General features: G+C 44.8%; 1 protein-coding gene across 2 annotated transcripts; it reads left to right on the top strand.

Moving 5' to 3' along the window:
- Positions 1-9,360: 9,360 nt before the first annotated feature.
- Positions 9,361-22,174, top strand: DNAJA4 (DnaJ heat shock protein family (Hsp40) member A4). 2 transcript variants are annotated; one of them, XM_054041586.1, is made up of 8 exons: positions 9,361-9,453; positions 9,764-9,901; positions 13,997-14,177; positions 16,108-16,212; positions 16,991-17,218; positions 17,399-17,629; positions 18,304-18,404; positions 18,493-22,174. In XM_054041586.1, the coding sequence occupies exons 2-8, from the start codon at positions 9,770-9,772 to the stop codon at positions 18,703-18,705; spliced, it is 1,191 nt and encodes a 396-aa protein (XP_053897561.1). In that variant the 5' UTR covers positions 9,361-9,453; positions 9,764-9,769; the 3' UTR covers positions 18,706-22,174. The 2 variants fall into 2 exon arrangements, with proteins under 2 accessions (XP_053897561.1, XP_053897562.1); XM_054041587.1 differs by lacking the exons at positions 9,361-9,453; positions 13,997-14,177 and having other exon boundaries at positions 9,819-9,901.
- Positions 22,175-22,201: the final 27 nt, after the last annotated feature.

The following is a 22,201-nucleotide window of genomic DNA, read 5'->3' on the forward strand; positions in this document are numbered from 1 at the left end:
TTCCTCATCTTCCCCGTCCGCTAACATGTCCGAGGATCCAGCCGTGGACACTATCCCATCCTCAGAGTCCACGGTCACTGGTGGGGTAGTGGTGGCTGCCGCACCGAGGATGGAATGCAGTGCCTCGTAGAAACGGGATGTCTGGGGATGGGATCCGGAGCGTCCGTTTGCCTCTTTGGTCTTCTGGTAGCCTTGTCTCAGCTCCTTGATTTTCACGCGGCACTGCGTTACATCCCGGCTGTATCCTCTCTCTGCCATGTCTTTAGAGATCTTCTCGTAGATCTTTGCATTCCGTCTTTTGGATCGCAGCTCGGAAAGCACGGACTCATCGCCCCACACAGCGATGAGATCCAAGACTTCCCGATCAGTCCATGCTGGGGCCCTCTTTCTATTCTGAGATTGCACGGCCATCACTGCTGGAGAGCTCTGCATCGTTGCCAGTGCTGCTGAGCTCGCCACGATGTCCAGACAGGAAATGAGATTCAAACTGGCCAGACAGGAAAAGGAATTCAAATTCAAATTTTCCCAGGGCTTTTCCTGTGTGGCAGTTCAGAGCATCCGAGCTCGTACTGCTGTCCAGAGCGTCAACAGAGTGGTGCACTGTGGGATAGCTCCCGGAGCTATTAGCGTCGATTTCCATCCACACCTAGCGTAATTCGACATGGCCATGTCGAATTTAGCGCTACTCCCCTCGTCGGAGAGGAGTACAGAAGTCGAATTAAAGAGACCTCTATGTCGAACTAAATACCTTTGCGGTGTGGACGGGTGCAGGGTTAATTCGATGTAACGGCGCTAACTTCGACATAAACGCCTAGTGTAGACCAGGCCTGAGGGATGATTCATAAGGTTTAAGAAGGCTCAGGCTCACAGATAACTCAGGTTTAAGAATCTCAGCTTGCCTACACTTACAGGGCTGCAGCGGCATAGCTGCAACACTTAGTAAATACTCTACCTATGCCGACAGGTCAGCTTCTCCCATGAACGTAGGTAGTCTCCACCTCCCTGAGAGGCAGTAGATATGTTGACGGGAGAAGACCTCCCATCGACATAACACTGTTTACACTGGGAGTTAGGTCAGTATAACTGTGTCACTCAGGGCTGTTAATTTTCCACACCTCTGAGCAACAAAGTAATACCAACAAAGTTTGTAGTGTAGACCACGGCTCTGGCTGAGAGGTAACTCGTCACATCCTGACAGTCTAATTAGAGTGTCATGAACATGACCGTGTAATAGTATGAACAATACAAATCTGTACTTAATTTGCCAGTGCAGTTCCTACACCACATTTCTAGCTCCTCTTCCAGTTGTACTAAATAATACTTCCTTACAAACAAGGGTAACTTGAAGCATTCAAGAAGGAAGGACCTGCATCTTCACTCTTTACATGCAACAGTCTATGTTATGTGACTAGCTTGGTCGTTTTGTTGTATACCTGTATCTGTCCATTTTAGATATTTCCAAGGCACTTATTTTATCAACACGATATCTAAACAGCAGACATCAGAATAAAATGAGAGCTACCCTATATGTGGAAAATACAAGTGGAAAATACACTCTTGGACTGTTTTATGTACATCTATGAAAGCTATAAAGAGGGACATTTGGGGAGATAGAAACTATGTCCCTATCTCCACTGAAACACAAACTGGACTCAAAGAGCTTTTCAGAGGAGCAGTGTGATAAAAAGGATAGTTTTGCTTAAAAAAATTATAGGATTCCCTCTCCCAGGGGTGAAAGTAATTTACAGGACTTACCGGTACTGCCGGAGTCCTGAAGGGGCGTGGCCTCATCCGGCATAGGTGTGGCCTCAACTGGAAGAGGCGGGGCCTCTCAAGATTTAAAGGCCCTGGGGCACCGGCTGTGGCTGGGAGCCCCAGGGCCTTTAAATCAACCCGTGGCTCCCAGCTGCATAGGTGGCTGGGAGCCCCCAGGGCTCAGGGGCAAATTAAAGGGCCCGGGGCTCCAGCCGCCGCGGAGCTCCGGGCCCTTTAAATCCCAGCCCCAGCCCGGCCGCCGGAGCTGCAGGCGGGATTTAAAGGGCTCTGGGCTCCCCGCCGCGGGGAGATAGTTAGATAGTTAGATAGAGATAGTTAACATGTACATTTATGTAATTTGCATGAAACTGCTGATGACGGCATGCTCTCTGATTCCTGCTCTTGATAGGCCAGTGTTGTGTATGAACTACAATAACTTGCAAATACTATATACAGGCAATAGAGGATACTAACTCTGAATGTTCCTTGCTGTTCATCTGCACTAATACGAGCACTGTGAGCCCCCGGGTCCTTTCTCTATGTTAAAAATCCCAGTTAATATTCTGTGGTATCAGTCTATATTATTTTAGCATGACTGATTAAACAATGCACAAAGGATTCATTGTGGCTAAATTTTCTGCTGTTTGAAAACAATAGCGAACAGAGATTTAACAAATAAAAACCTATGGATTATATTCATCCTGGAGTAACAGTAAAATATTGCTAATTTCACTGGAGTTATGCCAGTACTGTGAAAAAGGCATCACGGACCGTGAAATCTGGTCTCTCCCCGTGAAATCTGGTCTTTTGTGTACTTTTACCCTATACTATACAGATTGCATGGGGGAGACCACCGCCGTTTCTCAAACTGGGGGTCCTGACCCAAAAGGGGGTTGCAGGGAGGGGGTTGCAAGCCTATTAAGCCCCACGCAGGGGTTCAGGGCTGCGGCGGGGAGAGACGCCCCTCCCCACCGGCCAAAGCACGGACCTGCCACAGCGGGGAGAGGTGCCCCTCCCCGCCGGCCCTAGCACGAATTTGCCATGGCAGGGAGAGGCACCCCTCCCTGCTGGCCAAAGCACAGACCTGCCGTGATGGGGAGAGGCACCCCTCTCCACCAGCCCAAGCACGGATCTGCCCTGCATTTGCCACGGGCTGGGGAGAGAAGCCCCTCCCTCGGCCCAGTCCAGTCACGCCAGAGCTGCCACAGCCAGGGAAAGGCGCTTCTCCCCCGGCCCGAGCTGCTGTAGCGAGAGAGGGCTGGGGGGAGTCCTCTCTCCCCACCGCAGCCTGGGGGCAACCTGCACCCCAAGGGCAACCTGCATCCTGATACCCTCATCCCCGGCCCCACCCCAGAGCTTGCACCTCCAGCCAGAACTCTCACCCCCCACACTCCAACCCTCTATCCTAGCTCTGAGCGCCCTCCTGCACCCCAAGCCCCTCATCCCCAGCCCCACCCCAGAGCCTGCACTGAGTCCTCATCCCCTCACACCCCAACCTTCTGCCCCAGCCCTGAACCCACTCCCACACTCTGAACCCCTCAGTCCCACCCCCATTACATGAATTTTGTTATGTGCACCAATATGAAGGTGATGTGTCACACAACACCTCCATATTGGTGCACATAACAAAATTCATTCCGCACACGGACATAAAAAATTAGAGGGAACACTGGTTGCAAGGTTACTGTAGGAGGGTCACAGTATTGCTGCTTTTACTTCTCCTCTGCCTTCAGAGCTGGGTGGCCAGAGAGTGGCAGCTACTAGCTGGATGACCAGTTCTGAAGGCAGTGCCCTGCCAGCAGCAGTGCAGAAGTAAGGGTGGCAATACCATACATTTCACCCTTCTGCACTGCTGCCTTCAGAACTGGGTGGCCAGAGAGTGGTGGCAGTGTGGATTTGAGCATGTGCCATCAACATCATACAGGGATAATTCCTAAGTTTACATAAAAAGAAGAACAGGAGTACTTGTGGCACCTTAGAGACTAACAAATTTATTAGAGCATAAGCTTTCGTGGGCTACAGCCCACTTCTTCGGATGCATATAGAATGGAACATATATTGAGGAGATATATATATACACACATACAGAGAGCATAAACAGGTGGGAGTTGTCTTACCAACTCTGAGAGGCCAATTAATTAAGAGAAAAAAAACTTTTGAAGTGATAATCAAGCTAGCCCAGTACAGACAGTTTGATAAGAAGTGTGAGAATACTTACAAGGGGAGATAGAATCAATGTTTGTAATGGCTCAGCCATTCCCAGTCCTTATTCAAATCGGAGTTGATTGTGTCTAGTTTGCATATCAATTCTAGCTCAGCAGTCTCTCGTTGGAGTCTGTTTTTGAAGTTTTTCTGTTGTAATATAGCCACCTGCAGGTCTGTCACTGAATGACCAGACAGGTTAAAGTGTTCTCCCACTGGTTTTTGAGTATTTTGATTCCTGATGTCAGATTTGTGTCCATTAATTCTTTTGCGTAGAGACTGTCCGGTTTGGCCAATGTACATGGCAGAGGGGCATTGCTGGCACATGATGGCATATATCACATTGGTAGATGTGCAGGTGAACGAGCCCCTGATGGTATGGCTGATGTGATTAGGTCCTATGATGATGTCACTTGAATAGATATGTGGACAGAGTTGGCATTGGGGTTTGTTACAAGGATAGGTTCCTGGGTTAGTGGTTTTGTTCAGTGATGTGTGGTTGCTGGTGAGTATTTGCTTTAGGTTGGGGGGTTGTCTGTAAGCGAGGACAGGTCTGTCTCCCAAGATCTGTGAGAGTAAAGGATCATCTTTCAGGATAGGTTGTAGATCTCTGATGATGCGCTGGAGAGGTTTTAGTTGGGGGCTGAAGGTGACAGCTAGTGGTGTTCTGTTATTTTCTTTGTTGGGCCTGTCTTGTAGGAGGTGACTTCTGGGTACTCGTCTGGCTCTGTCAATCTGTTTTTTCACTTCAGCAGGTGGGTATTGTGGTTTTAAGAATGCTTGATAGAGATCTTGTAGGTGCTTGTCTCTATCCGAGGGATTGGAGCAAATGCGGTTATATCTTAGAGCTTGGCTGTAGACAATGGATCATGTGGTGTGTCCTGGATGGAAGCGGTCAGTAGGTTTCCGGTATAGGGTGGTATTTATGTGACCATCGCTTATTAGCACAATCCATCGGTGATCTTCCAGAAAACACCATCCTGGCCACTATGGACGTAGAAGCCCTCTACACCAATATTGCACACAAAGATGGACTACAAGCTATCAGGAACAGTATCCCTGATAATGTCACAGCTAACCTGGTGGCTGAACTTTGTGATTTTGTCCTCACCCACAACTATTTCACATTTGGGGACAATATATACCTTCAAGTCAGCGGCACTGCTATGGGTACCCGCATGGCCCCACAATATGCCAACATTTTTATGGCTGACTTAGAACAACGCTTCCTTAGCTCTCGTCCCCTAACGCCCCTACTCTACTTGCGCTACATTGATGACATCTTCATCATCTGGACCCATGGAAAAGAAGCCCTTGAGGAATTTCACCATGATTTCAATAATTTCCATCCCACCATCAACCTCAGCCTAGATCAATCCACACAAGCGGTCCATTTCCTGGACACTACTGTGCTAATAAGCGATGGTCACATAAATACCACCCTATACCGGAAACCTACTGACCGCTACACTTACCTACATGCCTCCAGCTTCCATCCAGGACACACCACACGATCCATTGTCTACAGCCAAGCTCTAAGATATAACCGCATTTGCTCCAATCCCTCGGATAGAGACAAGCACCTACAAGATCTCTATCAAGCATTCTTAAAACTACAATACCCACCTGCTGAAGTGAAAAAACAGATTGACAGAGCCAGACGAGTACCCAGAAGTCACCTCCTACAAGACAGGCCCAACAAAGAAAATAACAGAACACCACTAGCTGTCACCTTCAGCCCCCAACTAAAACCTCTCCAGCGCATCATCAGAGATCTACAACCTATCCTGAAAGATGATCCTTTACTCTCACAGATCTTGGGAGACAGACCTGTCCTCGCTTACAGACAACCCCCCAACCTAAAGCAAATACTCACCAGCAACCACACATCACTGAACAAAACCACTAACCCAGGAACCTATCCTTGTAACAAACCCCAATGCCAACTCTGTCCACATATCTATTCAAGTGACATCATCATAGGACCTAATCACATCAGCCATACCATCAGGGGCTCGTTCACCTGCACATCTACCAATGTGATATATGCCATCATGTGCCAGCAATGCCCCTCTGCCATGTACATTGGCCAAACCGGACAGTCTCTACGCAAAAGAATTAATGGACACAAATCTGACATCAGGAATCAAAATACTCAAAAACCAGTGGGAGAACACTTTAACCTGTCTGGTCATTCAGTGACAGACCTGCAGGTGGCTATATTACAACAGAAAAACTTCAAAAACAGACTCCAACGAGAGACTGCTGAGCTAGAATTGATATGCAAACTAGACACAATCAACTCCGGTTTGAATAAGGACTGGGAATGGCTGAGCCATTACAAACATTGATTCTATCACCCCTTGTAAGTATTCTCACACTTCTTATCAAACTGTCTGTACTGGGCTAGCTTGATTATCACTTCAAAAGTTTTTTTTCTCTTAATTAATTGGCCTCTCAGAGTTGGTAAGACAACTCCCACCTGTTTATGCTCTCTGTATGTGTGTATATATATATCTCCTCAATATATGTTCCATTCTATATGCATCCGAAGAAGTGGGCTGTAGCCCACGAAAGCTTATGCTCTAATAAATTTGTTAGTCTCTAAGGTGCCACAAGTACTCCTGTTCTTCTTTTTGCGGATACAGACTAACAGGGCTGCTACTCTGAAACCTACGTTTACATAGAGCAGGCCAAGCGCAGAAAGGATCAGAAACGGGACCAGCTCTACTGACTACAAGTTTTGTGCCTTAACTCCAAGACAATTTATCCTCAGACAGGTGTGCCAACTACAGCATCAAATATATAGCCGTCTCCTACAAGGAAGTGCCCAAGTGGGAAGCGGGGGAGGGAGGTTTACAATGCTATCCAGACCAAACCATAGGTAATATCTATGAATAATGTTTAGTCTGTACAGCATTTATGAGTAGTTTGTTGTGAGTTTCTGTTAATTTCAATTGGGTACACAGGGCATGTGGTATTGTTCTGTTTCCTGGTTGGTTGAGCATAACTCGTAGAAGCAGGTTTTTGGTGTGTGAATACTCATGTTTACAAATTTCCATGAGTATTCTCTTGAACAGTGCTGTTTCCAGTAACATCCCTGCTACAAAACTCACAATCCTGAAGTTTTGAAGAGTTGGGGAAGACCGTGATTTTTTAAAATATTTTAATGTACATTCATTTAAGACTATACATTCTGCTCTACACCGGCGACTTCAGTATAGGCCCTCTGAATTTACAACAGTGTAACAGAGAGCAGAATTTGGCATAAGAACCTGATTTGCTGAGGCCCTGAGACTGCATGGCCCCACCAGTGAATACTCCCTGGTTCAGAATAACGCCAAACAGCTTTGTGCCACTCCCAAAGAAGCCCCTGGCACAAGGGACATTTCAGGGCAAACTAGAGGTTGATCAGAGTAGGAGGTGGAGGAGGGTGTTTCAGCAGGAGGAGTTGCAGCCCAGACAATTCTGCACCCTGGCTATTTCACAGATACTCCAAAACCAGGACTCAGTTTAGCCAGTGCTAGGGATTGAACTGGTCCCCAGCAGCCCAAGAATTACGAAAGTACACGCCACTTTTCATCCCCCTCTGCACAACCACAGGGATGAATTTATCACTAGATGTCTTGCCTTTTATCATGATATATTGGGATTATTATCAGGAGAATTTTTTATTAGACATTCCATGTGCTTTGTGCAACCATTAACTTCATCTTTATTTTTATTATTTTGTTCCTGGATCAAAATTCTGTCTTGTGCACTGTATCTTTTTTTTTAAAATTGTGTTTTTAAGGGGTAGCTCCCTCCCATCCCCACCCATCTCTCCTTTTTGCATGCTCACCTCTTCTTTTTCCATCCATTACTGCTCTAGGAACAGTTCACTGTTGAATGGTGGAACTTTGGAATTGGACATAGTTTTTCCTCTTCAAGGTTCCTTCCTCTGCAGCTAACCTATAAATAGTGCAGCTCATCATTCAGTGTTGGGATTTACAAGTGAGAAGTGTGCGACCCAGTTTTCAGGGATGGATGCCAGAAGAAAGCGAGTCACAAAACAGATCACAAAACTGAGGCACAGAAGAGTGGTAGAAATGAGAGTGATGTCAGAGGGGAGGTGATGTAGTGGACATAGGTGAGATGGTGAGGTTAGAGGTGGATGGACAATGCAGTGGGTGGAAGTGGGATAGTGACAGACGTGGGGTATTGATGTGGCAGGTGGGAGATGGACTTCTGGCAGTATGAGAGGTGAGTGTCAGGGCAGTGGTATAATGACTTGAGGGGGTAGGTGACATGGGAGGGCAGGGAAGAAGCCTCAGGGGGCACTGGGAGGAATGCAGAGGAGTACCTCAATGATGTGGATAAGTCATGAAAAAGGCAGCGTGGGTGTGTTCAGGGGAGCACCCCAGGGGTTGTCTCCGAAAAGGGTGTAAAGTGATTCATGGGGAAGCAGCGGGGGTTGTGTTTTGCATTGAGGCCTAGGAGGTTTTGGAGGAGGGAATGACAGGTGTGTCTTTAGGGGGAGGGGGTGACCTAAAGGTGTCTCAGTGGGGAGTTACATGTGGGTGAGGAAGCATATTGGAGGAATGGCAGTGTGTGTCTGGGGTAGGGTGGCATTGGGGTTGTGTTGTGTTGTGGACTGAGGGATTAGCAGGACATTGTGGCAATGCAGAGGGCATTGTGATGCTGGAGGATTTTTTTTTTCAGGTAGGAGGGCTGTCTGGGGTGTCTCAGGGAAGGAAATGTGGAGAGTACTGGGCATGGGTTTGTCAGAAAGAGTCAGTTTCTTCTGATGTGAAGAGCAAGGAATATCTCATGGAAGAGTTGCCTTCGGTGTGGAGTGCTTCCTGGAGGTAGGTGGGTGGGTGTGGAGGGTGTAGAGCAGTAGGGCATGTGAGGTGTGTGTGTGTGTGTGTGTAGCAGCAGGGTGTGTGAGGTGTGACAGGAGCATCTTATCTGGGAGGGGTAGGGCAGGTAGAAGGAGGAGGCAGGTGGGGATGTCTCAGGTGGAGGGGAGGCTGGGCTGTCTTGTGGGCAGGACAGCCCTGGAAGTGGCTTAGCAGGGGGTGTGGTGCGCAAGCAAGCAGAAGGGCGTGCTGGGACTGTGTAAGTACCGGAGTGACTCGCGTGGTCAGTCTAGGCTGGGAGGGGCGGAGATGGCCCTGTGGGGGGTTTATCTGGGGAAGGGGGTTGGCTGTGCGATGTATCGGGGTAGGGGGCGCAGGTAAGTCCCTTTTAGTACCGTAAGCGCCGGTAGTAGCAGCGGTTGCCTAGTAACAGCAGGCGGCTCCTGCAAAGCCCGCCCCGGCTCCTCCTACTACAAGGGCTGGGCGGTGATGTCACGCGCGGGAATTCTAGACCGTTCCAGAGCTGTGACATAGGGTGGCGTCATTCCAGAAGGTTCGGCGCTGCCGCTATAAAAGCCGCGGAGCCGGTCGCGCGCTGCGCTACGAACTAGCACTAAACCAGTTGCGTGCGGGGGGGCTCGTGAGTGTGATAGCGGTAAGAGCGGCCGGTCCCAGGCGGGAGGCGCGGCGCGGCGGCGATCAGGGATGCCCACAGGGCAGGTCTGCTGGGGGCTGGGAGGATAAGCCGGTGCCTGACTTGAGGGAGCCATTCGCCTCCCGGCCAGCGTCCTGTTTGCCCTAGGCGCCAGCTGCCCGGCCGTCCCCAGCTCGGCGCCAGGCAACGCCGTGCCGGCGTCCGGTCGGGGTGGGGGCTGGTCCCTGGCCGGGCCAGGCAGCGCCGTGTCGGGGGCGCTGGTCCCCGGCCCGCAGCCCCAGTTTAACGCTGGTGTCGCTCTCCCGCCCAGGGCACCATGGTGAAGGAGACGGGATACTACGACATCCTGCAGGTGAAGCCCGGCGCCTCCTCGGAGGAGATCAAGCGCGCGTACCGCAAGCTGGCGCTGAAGTATCACCCCGACAAGAACCCCAGCGAGGGCGAGCGGGTACGTGAGGGCGCGCGCCCGGCTCTGGGCGGGCACGCGTTAGGGCTCCACTTCGCTTCAACGGGCTGCGCGGGGGGCGCCCTGCGACAGGCTGTGAACCCCTCGGCCCCCTGCCCAGTGGCTCTCCGGGCCTGGCAGAGCCGGAGGCGGGGTGTAAAGTCTCACTGATGAATCTAGGGCCCGGCTAGAGAGACCCTGCTAAGGCGGGGAAGCACCTGCCGCGCGGGGAGCGCTTTGCTTACCCCTGGCTCGCCGGGCGGCCGGAGCCTTGGTGTTGGAGGTGCTGTCACTTCTGCCCTAGCAGCCAGCGGGGCCAGGGACGGACCCTTCAGCCCGCCGGCTGCAAAGGGACTTGCGTGGCTGCTGGTGTTCCAGCTGGTGAGGCTTTGCAGCGTGGGGACTGCCTCCCCTCCGACGCTGTGTTCAGAAAAGCCAGTTGTAATTAAAAAGCTCTTTTGAAAAATATGTTTCAGTTTCGGCATAACAAATGCTGCTGTCGGCAAGCTTCTAGGATGGGCAAAACGGTTGTGCTCACATGAAAACTAACTTTATAACCTGGTTCTGCATTTCTACATGAAAACCTTTCCACAGGACCACCTACTTGGCTGTGTCTAGGGCTTTGCCTTGAGTCACATGAATGATGCCAGTTACATTTTAAACAAATGGCTCAACTGTCCAGTATCTTGATGTCTATGGTATCAAAAGAAGAGCAATTGGGTATCAAGACTGGTCCTTGAAAAGCAAGTTAGTTATATTTAGCCATGTGCAGATGAGTGACCATTGCCCTTGTAAATAGCAGATGCTTTCTGCAAGTGCCAGAATGGATTTGAATTAAATCACTAGTCAGGAAGACTCAATTTAATCATGGATTTCTACATAAAAATGCATTCTTGTTGGTTGTTATAACCTTAATATATATTCTTCACAACTCAGAGATAGATGTAGGGTTCATTTTCAGAAGGTACAGGCTATACATTTTTACAGTGATTTGTTTTAAAAACTTTTCAGATTAGTTTTACAGCTATATCAGAAAATGAATGATTGTTTGGTTATTTCATTTACCAAAGGTAATTGAAGCAGATATTTATGAAGTCATTGGGAGGTGAACTATCTCCAGTTCAACATTAATATTTGGAGGATTTTCTTGCCGTGCTGTATTAGGAGGAGAACATCACCAAACAGACATTTAAATTGTTAACTAAAACAATAACATCATGTATTCTGGATTTTTTCTTTAACAGCAAACAGAGTATTTTAACAAAACAAACATGAATTTTTGAATTTAGTTAAACATTCACGTTTTTTTAAAATCAGGGTTGTTTTTGTTAAAATTGTTTTTAACTAAAATAGTTACATGAAATATTTTAAAAAAAATTAAATCGACTATGTCAGCCAGGTCAACATGAGAAACGTAAAATATTGGCAAAATGAACGAGGAGTACTTGTGGCACCTTAGAGACTAACAAATTTATTTGAGCATAAGCTTTTGTGGGCTATAAAACCCACTTCATCGGATGCATGCAGTGGAAAATATAGTAGGAAGATGTATATATACAGAGAACATGAAAAAAGGATGTTGCCATCCTAACTATAACAAGAGTAATCAATTAAGGTAGGCTATTATCAGCAGGAGAAAAAAAACTTCTGTAGTGATGATCAGGTTGGCCCATTTCCAACAGTTAAGAAGGTGTGAGTAAGGAGGTGGGGGGATAAGCATGGGGAAATAGTTTTTAATTTCTGTAATGACCCATCCACTCCCAGTCTTTATTCAAGCCTGATTTAATGGTGTCCAGTTTGCAAATTAATTCCAATTCTGCAGTTTCTCGTTGGAGTCTGTTTTTGAAGGTTATTTGTTGGAGTATTGCGTCTTTGAGGTCTGTAATTGAGTGGCATGGCTAAACAAGACAGTCTCTACGCAAAAGAATAAATGGACACAAATCAGACGTCAAGAATTATAACATTCAAAAACCAGTCGGAGAACACTTCAACCTCCCTTTTCACTCAATGACAGACCTCAAAGTCGCAATACTCCAACAAAAAAAATTCAAAAAAAGACTCCAATGAGAAATTGCAGAATTGGAATCCATGAACAATTGGAACTAATTTACAAAACTTTTCTTAAACATTACATGAATATATTGTCTCATACTGCAGAATTAGAATTTATAATCCTATTCCACGATGAGATCTATGTCTCTTTATTAAAAAAGATAGTTTTTTCCTCGAAAAGCATTTTATCAAAAAAATCAGATTTTTTTTTTAAATCATTGATTTTTATCCACCCTGACAAGAGCAGAGTAAAGGATTATTTAGTTCTGGTTCTCTTCTATTATCTCTGTTCTGTATTTAATGAATGAATGTAGTGTTCTTATTGCAGTAAAGGGTATTCCCAATTAAGCATAATACATTTTCCAGACTCTTTTGAGACGTAACTTTTTTGCTAATGTCTTTGGAGCATATAATCTCATACGCTTTCATAAACTTTAAGGGGGGGAGGATTGCTATCTCAGCTGTCACAAGCTTGTGGAAGAAGTAGATTGACACCACTGTTGTTACTACACAGTCTCTTCTGATTTATCGGAATTGTTGGTGCATCCTGTTGCTAAGAAATTCAGTTAATCAGTGTTAGTTCTGCTGTAAACAAGACTCAAATGACTGCTATGAGCACTTTAATCACTGCCGTGCAGTGCTAGATGGTATGATACTTAAAACACTGGCAGCTGCTACCAGTATTGCTGTACTATACTACTGTTACAATTGGTGGAGTTGTGCTTGTGATGGCAACAGCAAAAAAAAGACAATGGAGATGTGTGACTTAATTGTCCAGAGGGAGCCATGTCAGCTCTCCATGTGGAATTCATTAATTAACTTTTTTGTGGATGGGCAGAAGGAAAGCGCTTTTCTCAAACATCATCTGATAAGATGACAAGAGCAGTATAGTTACATGCTCAGAAAACTAGCTGTACTCTGAATAGCAGGCTTATGAATTTAGTGAAGCTTCTGGAAATGGCTTTAACAAAGGGCATAAGTGAAATCAGTATCTCTAGTCTTAAAGAGCAGTGTGCAGAACAAAAATTGAAATAGTAGGGTCTAGCATGTAACTACTGTAATGTGGTCTGCTGTGTCTTCCATTTTTGGAATTTTGCCATTTTATTAATGCATATACCATTGTAATCTAACACCTCTGGCTCCATAGCTATTAAAAACCCTTTCAGGAACAGTGTAGACAGTCATTTCTCTTAAGAAATTAACCTCATATCAAAAAGAATGCAAGATTAGCCTCTTTACTTAGGAATGCTAGCTGCCTTACAGTGGAGTTTTGGTCAGGGGAAAAGAACTGCAGGTGACATACAGCAGATCATGAGGAACACAGATCATAAAATTCATAGTCAAAAGAACTGACATGAGAGTCAGGTCACTAGAAAAAAGCTTAAAAATGGTTCATCATTTTGTCTTCAGCTTGTTGCATAGTAATAGGAGAACTTAAGTCTGGATTCATATAATAAAATCTCCCTTGAAACCAAGGGATATGTCCACTTCTAGACAAGACATAAAACTGACTTTCTGACCACTTAATGTCAATGAAGCACCTCTTTCTTTTCTCATAAAAAAAGGGTGGTTAAGCTTAATTTGACCAGAATATTAGGGTTAAATCCTGCAGGTTTAACTGGATATAAAATCCTTCATTGCTGTTGTTGCAGGTCAGTGGTGAGTGAAGTAGTTATCAAAGGCCAGTACTTCAGTCTTCTGTGATAAAACTGTAATGGAAGGAAATAACACCCAAACAGAATGTATAGCTGTAGGTGGCAAACATTTGAGAAGGCTTGATGTGAGTTTGTTGTAACATGTATGTATTCACCATCTCTTTGTGCAACATAGAAATCACTTAATATGTGTTGGGGAAAACGTTGCAAAAACACAGGTAGTATCTGTACATTTTAAACCAACTTTCTGTTGACAGTGCTTTCTGCTACAAAAGGTTACAAGTACTACAGAAAAATCTTGTTGCAGTTCAGATTTTCTTGAGATTCACTTGTAGATTATTCTTGCCATTGGTCATAGTTGCTCAGAGCTTTTCTCTTTCTCTTTTTTTAGTTTAAGCTCATATCCCAGGCTTATGAAGTTCTGTCGGACCCAAAGAAAAGGGACATCTATGACCAGGGTGGGGAACAGGCTATTAAAGAAGGAGGCTTGGGTGGCAGCAACTTCTCTTCACCCATGGACATCTTTGACATGTTCTTTGGTGGTGGAGGCCGAATGAATAGAGAGAGAAGAGGTACATAGCTCTAAAGAGAAGTTGTAGAAACTTAACATGCACTAGTGCGTAAGACACCTAACTGTGCTGCAGTATTGCTATTTTTATTAAAATGCATCTAGTGTGGATATTGTTATTAGAAACAGCATAGGTCATGTAAAGTATGAGCTGATCTGTTGATTATAGAAATAATTTTCTAACATGTAGCTGATACTAAAAAATATCAGTGACATGGTTAGGTTATGTAAGTGGGACATGGATAATATAGAGGAGAAAGACAATTTACTGGCTAGAACAGGCATGGGAGTCTGGACCTATTTCTAGGTCTGCAACTGACTTGCTGATACTGTGATACACCTTGGACAAATTGCTTAACAGGGTACTATGAACTTGAAAATAACACTTCAAAGTGTTACATGTAACATCTAACACTACAAACAAAAGATTGGAAGGGGTAAGGGGAATAAAATTTAAAAACTAAGAATTCTTGTGTGCTTTTGATGGCACTTTCTGTATACAGTAACTCCTCACTTAAAGTCGTCCCGGTTAATGTTGTTTCGATGTTAAGTTGCTGATCAATTCGGAAACATGCTCGTTTAAAGTTGTGAAATGCTCCCTTCTAACGTCTGTTTGGCAGCCACCTGTTTTGTCCACTGCTTGCAGGAAGAGCAGCCCGTTGCAGCTAGCTGGTGGGTGGTTGGAACCAGGGTGGACCAGCAGCCCCCCATCAGCTCCCCACTCCCCTAAGTTCCCTGTGCAGCAGCTGTCCCTCCCCTCACTGCCATGTGCTGCTCCTGCCCTCTGCCTTGGAGCTGCTCCCAGAGACTCCTGCTTGCTGTACGGGGGAAGAGGGGGAAATGTCAGGGTATCTCCCCCTCCCCCCTGCTCCTGCACCCCACTTACCCCATCTTCCATAGAGCAGGGGGGACACACAAGGGAGGGAGGGAGCTTCTAGGCAGTAGCTGCCCTCTCAGGTCTCAGCAAGCTGATTTAATTAACAAGGCAGTGTACTTAAGCCTAGGGTCAGCTACTTAAAGGGGAAATGAGCATTTTTCCTCTCACACATAGGGTGTGTGTCTCTGTCTGCCCTCCCTCCTTTCCTGCTGCCTTGTAGAGCATTGTGAGAGTTAATCCTTGAGGGCTCAGTCAATTGCTAGTTCATTTAGTAGTAAGGCATTCCCTGGGAAATATCCCACCCTCTGAATCCTCCACCTCAACCAAGCTTCACAATCATCATCACTGTGTACAGTATTAAATTGTCTGTTTAAAACTTAGAGAGAGAGAGTGTCTGTGTGTGTGTGCGCGCACGCGTTCATTCCAGGGAAATTTTTTTCACCAGGGAAAAGACTTAACTAAACTAACTATATATATATTTTCCCTGGAACCTAACCCCCTCATTTACATTGATTCTTATGGGGAAATTGGATTCACTTAACATCGTTTCGCTTAAAGTCGCATTTTTCAGGAACATAACTACAATGTTAAGTGAGGAGTTCCTGTAGTTGGCTTTACTGTCTTTGCCTATCCCCCATTTTTTATGGGTTTAGTAATAGGGGAGAGAAACTTTTTTAAATTATGCCACAAACTGATGAGGGAACATGAAGGCAGGTCTAGTATTAAAGTGCTTCTAAACTGACATGATCGCATGTTGACAATGTCCCTATAATGTCTTGCTGTCTCAGTTAATCTACAAAATGAGGTTAATAATGGCTGCCTAATTTATGGCCAAATTAAGTTTGCATGTAAGTGGATGCAACTCAGTGGAAGCTAACAGGAGTTGCATTTGCTTACACCAGGTTTGAATTTGGCTTTTAAAATTTGTAACAAACAGATTCCTCAGTTAGACTGAACACATACTAACAAGTAGTCTGCTTAGAGACCCTGTAATAAGAAATTGCTATTAATAATGTTGGTATTGGCCTTTAATATTTCTAAATTCTTTTCCTTGAAGGCAAGAATGTTGTGCATCAATTGAGTGTCTCTCTTGAAGACTTGTATAATGGAGTTACAAGGAAGTTGGCACTACAAAAGAATGTAATCTGTGAGAAGTGTAAAGGTATGAACTTCAGTAATGTGGATCATATAAAATTCAGCTTTTTAAAGTATAGACAAAGGGAAAGAAGCACTGAGTGGCTACATGAGTCTCTGTAGAACCCATCATTGTCATGGCACCTAGCCATCAATGAAAGGGTCTGAAAACCTTTTTTACACTATACTTACCCACGAATAAGGCCATTCCTTTCAAATAAAACTGTGGCCTTATTGTATATTAGTGAACAGAACCTAGATTTCTTAGTTCCCTAAGGAGCAAGCAATAATAAAATTAAGATACAGGATGTTAAGATGGTCATTTATCTAGAACATTAAACAACCAACCATGTATGTTCTTAAAATCTTCTTTTATATGTCCATTAAACATCATACGCTTACATAATTGTCTGGTCTTGTTGACTAGCATAAATCTTGAAGTGTTAAGACAGTAGACAGTTATGTAAAATTCTAGCAGACAGCTTTGTTTTAGAATGCTGCTGGAATGCCAAATGGCTCCATTTCCAAGACATGATAGATACCCTGATCATTCATTGAAAATTGCTGAAATGTGAAGGGAGGGTGAAATGAAGTGTGCGCAATTGGGAATGTGCCAAATGTGTCTGATTTAACATACAGTAACACTTGGAAGGGGGGATGGGGAGGGAGAGTGTGAACTAAATTCAGAATGTGAATTTGGTAATTCTAATGCTTAGAACTAGGGTTCAAGCAATCTTATTCCAGAATAGTATTGAATGAACAGCTTTCCCATAGGTGTTGACCTTAGATTTTCTTTCTGCCTCAAGGATATGGTGGAAAGAAAGGAGCAATAGAAAAATGCCCCATGTGCAAAGGAAGAGGAATGCAGGTTCTTGTTCAGCAGATTGGACCTGGCATGGTACAGCAAATTCAAACTATGTGCTCAGAATGCAAAGGCCAAGGTGAACGAATAAACCCAAAGGACAGATGTGACAACTGCAATGGATGTAAAGTTGTCAGAGAGAAAAAGATCATAGAAGTTCACATTGATAAAGGTAAGAATACTTAAAATAGTAGCTCAATCTCAAATTTAGTGTAAATCTTTGAAGTATACAGATTTGTCCCAGAAATTGAGTTGTGTTAAAGTTCTAATGAGCTCTTAAAACATGTTACAATATATGTATCTAACAAAACAGGTATAGAGTAAGCCTATTAATTTAAATTACCTTTTATAGGTATGAAAGATGGGCAAAAGTTGGTATTTCATGGAGAAGGGGATCAGGAACCTGACCTGGAACCTGGTGATGTTATAATTGTACTGGATCAGAAGGATCATAGTGTCTTTCAGAGGCGAGGACATGATTTAATTATGAAAATGAAAATTCACCTCACTGAGTCTTTATGTGGCTTCAAACGGACCATTGAAACTCTGGATAATAGAGTCCTTATTATAACTTCTAGACCAGGTAGGCTTTCAAAGTTATGCTTGTTCTTTTAGAAATTCCTTGTTAGTTGGCAAAAGTCACACTTCACTGTTTAAGGTTCCACTGAATTTGTTACAGGAATGGGATTTTAGAAATCAGTCAACCCTGATTTGATTGAGTTACTTCTGTTACAGTTCTTGCTCCCATTCTATTTCAAACTCCAACTTGTTGGCTTCCTTTATTACAGGTGGAGCAGATAGCACTGCCTGTAGGTGAGGTTGCTTGACACTTTCCAGTATAAGATCCTGGTTTTGATTGCTTTATAATTTTGCCAAAACTAAAATGGGAGTCAAACATTTATGAAGTTAAAAATTGGAGTAAAGAACCAGGAAGCTCCTGACTCCATGTGGAGCTAAAACACTTTTCTGCAAGAAAATCCCAGAAAGGGAAACCAACTTAAACTCTCCCCCTTGGATTTTTCACCTACTGTTCTTTAAGGGTTACTTTTAAGATTGGAGAACAGACTTCATTTTTTTCATTACACTTTGTGTACAGTCAGCTGTCCCTTGTGTTTGTATGGGCTTTCACAGCAATGGTGAAGAGAAATTCATAAACCCAGGATTGTTTCCTGTTACAAAGCTTTGCTTTTATGGCTGTAAACCCAAATGTAAAGATACCAAAATGTATACTGATTCCAGATCCCTCTTTGTGGGCAGGTGAAGTGATAAAGCATGGTGATCTAAAATGTATCCTTAATGAAGGGATGCCTATCTACAAGTCTCCACTGGACAAAGGTTATTTAATTATACAGTTTATGGTAAGTTCACTGCTTCTTCTTCACCTTCATATTTAATGGAATATTTAAGGCAAGGAATTACTTACAGGGAAAACATTTTTATTTGTAGGTCATGTTTCCAGAGCATCAGTGGCTTCCCAGGGAGAAACTGCCTATATTGGAAGCTTTGCTTCCTCCACGAGAAGAAGTCATGATTACAGAGGACATGGATCAGGTAGAACTTACAGAGTTTGATCCAAAAGAGCAAACTTGCCGTAATAGTAGAGAAGTATATGAAGAAGATGAAGGCCCCAGAACAGGAGTGCAATGCCAGACCTCTTAAAATGACATGGAATGGATGAGTCATCTGGAATGTAAATTTTCACAATGAAAACTGCATGGCTTTAATAGCCACTACCTCTTTTTTTGTCTTCAGCAAATTGAGTTGCTGTGTTGCCCATATGTTTGTAACCAATTCATATTTAAGTATTCGTAGTCTTTATATGTAACTTAGCATTTCCTAGTTATGCAGCTGAGAAAATTGACTGTGCATATCTAAGTTGTTATAAAGGTCCACAGCTTTAGTGAAGTACCACTCAAGAAGCAGAGTGACTTCAACAGTACTATTTATGTAAGACTCTTGCAGTACCAGCTTAGTGTCTTATGTAAACATTTTTTCATATGGTAAAGTTAGTTTGTTTCCTACAATAAAAACCATCTTCGGTCCAAGCAGAAATCTATCTGAAAAGTACAATCTTATGCTCCTTTCATCATTAAGCCTGTTATAAGAGTCTATAAATGTTTGTTCCGTATGCCAGCCCAGAACCAAATGTTGAGCTGAGGCTGTCTTTGTCCAGCAGCCAATCTCAGAACTAAATCTCTCCCTCTGTTGCTGTGCAGTTCAGGCTAGGGCTTTAAGGTTTAGTTTAAATAAGCCATTAGACTGTTTAGTATAATACTATTTTTCTACCGCCTCAGGAATTTCCAGAAGTATAATGGATTCTGGGCAAACATACTGCTACACAAAACAAGCTTTTCATTAATCATTTACTTGCACACCAGCTTGGTCTGCCTGTCTTACCACCTACCATAAGTATGGTTGAGTAGCAAAAACTCAAATAAGATAAGGCATACTATGCCTTAAAGTTAGTCTACTAGGAAAAGCTTTTTACTAATATAATTCCTTGTGATGAATACACTTAGTCTAGTAAGTGATGTCAGTTTAGCTGAAACACTTTACAAAATGATGAGCTAAATTGGAAAAAAGACTACTTCCACCAGAATAAGTACCCACAGGAGGCATTATAGCCAGAACTCAGCTTTCTCTTTTCCACAAACCAAGTACAAGACCCTACTTCCTCCACTCTCCTGCCTCAAACAGTGAGTCAAGGCCCTGAGACATCCCCCAATCCCTTCTGTAATTCACAGTACCTTTAGAGGGAGTGGAGAAATTAGGTTTATCTGTTACTTGCCCTAACAGGCCAAGGGAACTTAGGTGCTGTATTTTCAATAGGTACCTATTTTTTTTTCTCCCCATACTGTCAAATTTACTCTTCCACCTTAAGATCTGTTCTCTTCCTTTAGTCTGTAGAGTAACTATAGTAGCCTGCCTGGCATAGTGATCTCTTTAGATTTTATTCCAGCACCAAGTTAAAATAATTAACTGTAAAATGTTAGTGTTACTGTGCCAGCCTCAGGTGGATGATGTTTCCCTATCCTGTGTTTTAGGTCCTTCCTTAGCTCAGTGACACTCTCAAAGCTAGGACTGTTTCCGATTACAGCAGCCTATCGTGAAGTAGTAGTTAGTTTTCTGAAGGGGGAATCATATCAAACAAATCCCTATTCAGAATCCCTTGGTTCTAAAAGCCCAGACTGTATTCAGATTAAATGCACAGGGGCTATCAGCACTTGTCAGTTATATTTCTGAGTAGTAGAGACTGTTCATACTCACTGTAACTACAATCCATTAGCAGTTTGTAGCTACATGAGAGCTCTATTGTCTAAATCAGTGTAGGATTTACGGGCTACTGCTGAATGGAAAAGTGGATGCTTCCTGTAGCTGAGCTTTTCAAATTTCATTGAAATCAGTAGTAAATTAACAGCAATGTGCAGGGCCTCATACATAATTTTACAAGCACAGAATGACAGCAGTCAGGTTTAAGTTCAAAGTAGCTAGCTGTTTTTATTAATGCAGCTGATAGGGCTTGTTGTGTTTTTAGTAGTATACAGCTCGGTCCAAGGGTATTTGTATAGAGAATTAGCAAGACCTGAGGTGGCACTAGAGGTTACCATACAGCTGCTGTTTACATAAAAGCATGTGGCCAGTGATGAGCTGCCAAAATTTTAACAAACTGTTCCCTATAAAAAGTTCTGATTTAAGGGATGTTCCACAGTATGTATTTGTTGTACCAATAGGGTTACCATACATACATATTTTCCTGGGAGGCGATTTAAGACCCAAAAAGCCTGACATGTCTGGGAAAATATGGATGTATGTTAACTCTACCTAAAGTTCTTTTTTAAAAAGATGGGCCTGATCTAGAACTGAGCTCTATTTCACATGTGTGGGTCCCTATCATTCCCTGGGGGTGTGCTAGGGTGACCAGATGTCCTGATTTTGGGGTCTTTTTCTTATATAGGCTCCTATTACCCCCCCACCCCTTGTCCTGATTTTTCACACTTGCTGTGTGGTCACCCTAGGGTCTGCACATGTGCAGGTCCCAGCTGCTCCCTGCCCCCCTCATTGAAGCAGGTGTTTAGGGTTACTGCCCTGGGAACTGCAGGGCACCAGTGGACATGGGGCCAGCTGCAGACAGGGGCCTGGGGCAGGGCTACCTCAAGGCAAGGGGTGTGGGGCTGGCTGCGGGCAGGGGAGTGTGGCAGGGGCTGGCTGGCTTGGGGTAGGGGGGGTTGGCAGGGCTGGAGACAGAGGAGTGCGGGGCTGGCTGGCTTCAGGCAGGGCCACAGGGGTTGGCTGCAGACAGAGGAGTGTGGGGCTGGTTTTGGGCAAAGGGGTTCAGCAGGGGCTGGCAGCCTGCAGGTAGGGTGGCATACACTCATGGGGAGAGCAGCTCAGAGCAGCCCAAGCAGCAGGACAATTCCAGTAGAGCAGCCAGGGACCCACCAGGCAGCAGCGGGAGCCCCAGGGCCAGAGGTCCAAGGAGCAGCAACAGGGCCAGGCGGCAACCCACATGGCTCCCGCAGCACAGCGCTCCCTGGGGGCCAGAGCCCATCAAAGCTGCAGCACCCCCCACCGCAGGGAAGCCAGTTAACAAGCAGTTCTAAAACCGCTTCAAAATTTAACAACCGGTTCGTGTAAACCGGCTCCAGCTCACCACTACATATGGCCGTATGCCAGTGTGGTATAAAAAGGCAACCCCTTGTACACAATTTGATTTAGTTTCTGTATAACCCCCTACTCCGTTCTATTTACCTGCCTTTTCCATGAAAGGAATTCCTAGCTTCAGACAAGACAAGAGCTGATCTTACATAAGAATTCCACCTGCAGAATAAAGACTTGAACCTTCAGCTCTTGCTTGCATTAGGACAAGTGGGCAAACAACAGCCCATCGGCCAGATGCAGCCTGCCAGCTGTCTTAAGCTAGCACTCAAGCTCCCATTGGGAAGTGGGGTCTCAGACTTGCCCTGCTCCAGCACTTGAGCAGGGTGGGGGCCATTCCACATGGCTGCCAGAAGCAGCTGCATGGACCTGCTCCAGGGTACAGGGCCAGGGTCTGCACCATGCAGCTCCCGGAAGCAGCCACATGGCTCCACTCTAGCACTCCAGCTAGGGAGCAGGGTCAGGGCCACTCCACGCAGCTCCCAGAAGCTGCGGCATG

This window comes from Malaclemys terrapin, chromosome 10 (assembly GCF_027887155.1).
Source record: "Malaclemys terrapin pileata isolate rMalTer1 chromosome 10, rMalTer1.hap1, whole genome shotgun sequence".
In the NCBI taxonomy this organism is placed as follows: Eukaryota; Metazoa; Chordata; order Testudines; family Emydidae; genus Malaclemys; species Malaclemys terrapin.

Excerpts from the sequence above, each read along its gene's own strand:
- DNAJA4 (XM_054041586.1), top strand. The coding sequence starts at position 9,770 with ATGGTGAAGGAGACGGGATACTACGACATCCTGCAGGTGAAGCCCGGC. Across the intron at positions 14,178-16,107 it reads AATGAATAGAGAGAGAAGAG|GCAAGAATGTTGTGCATCAA; the intron begins GTACATAGCTCT and ends TTTTCCTTGAAG. Across the intron at positions 17,630-18,303 it reads TATTATAACTTCTAGACCAG|GTGAAGTGATAAAGCATGGT; the intron begins GTAGGCTTTCAA and ends CTTTGTGGGCAG.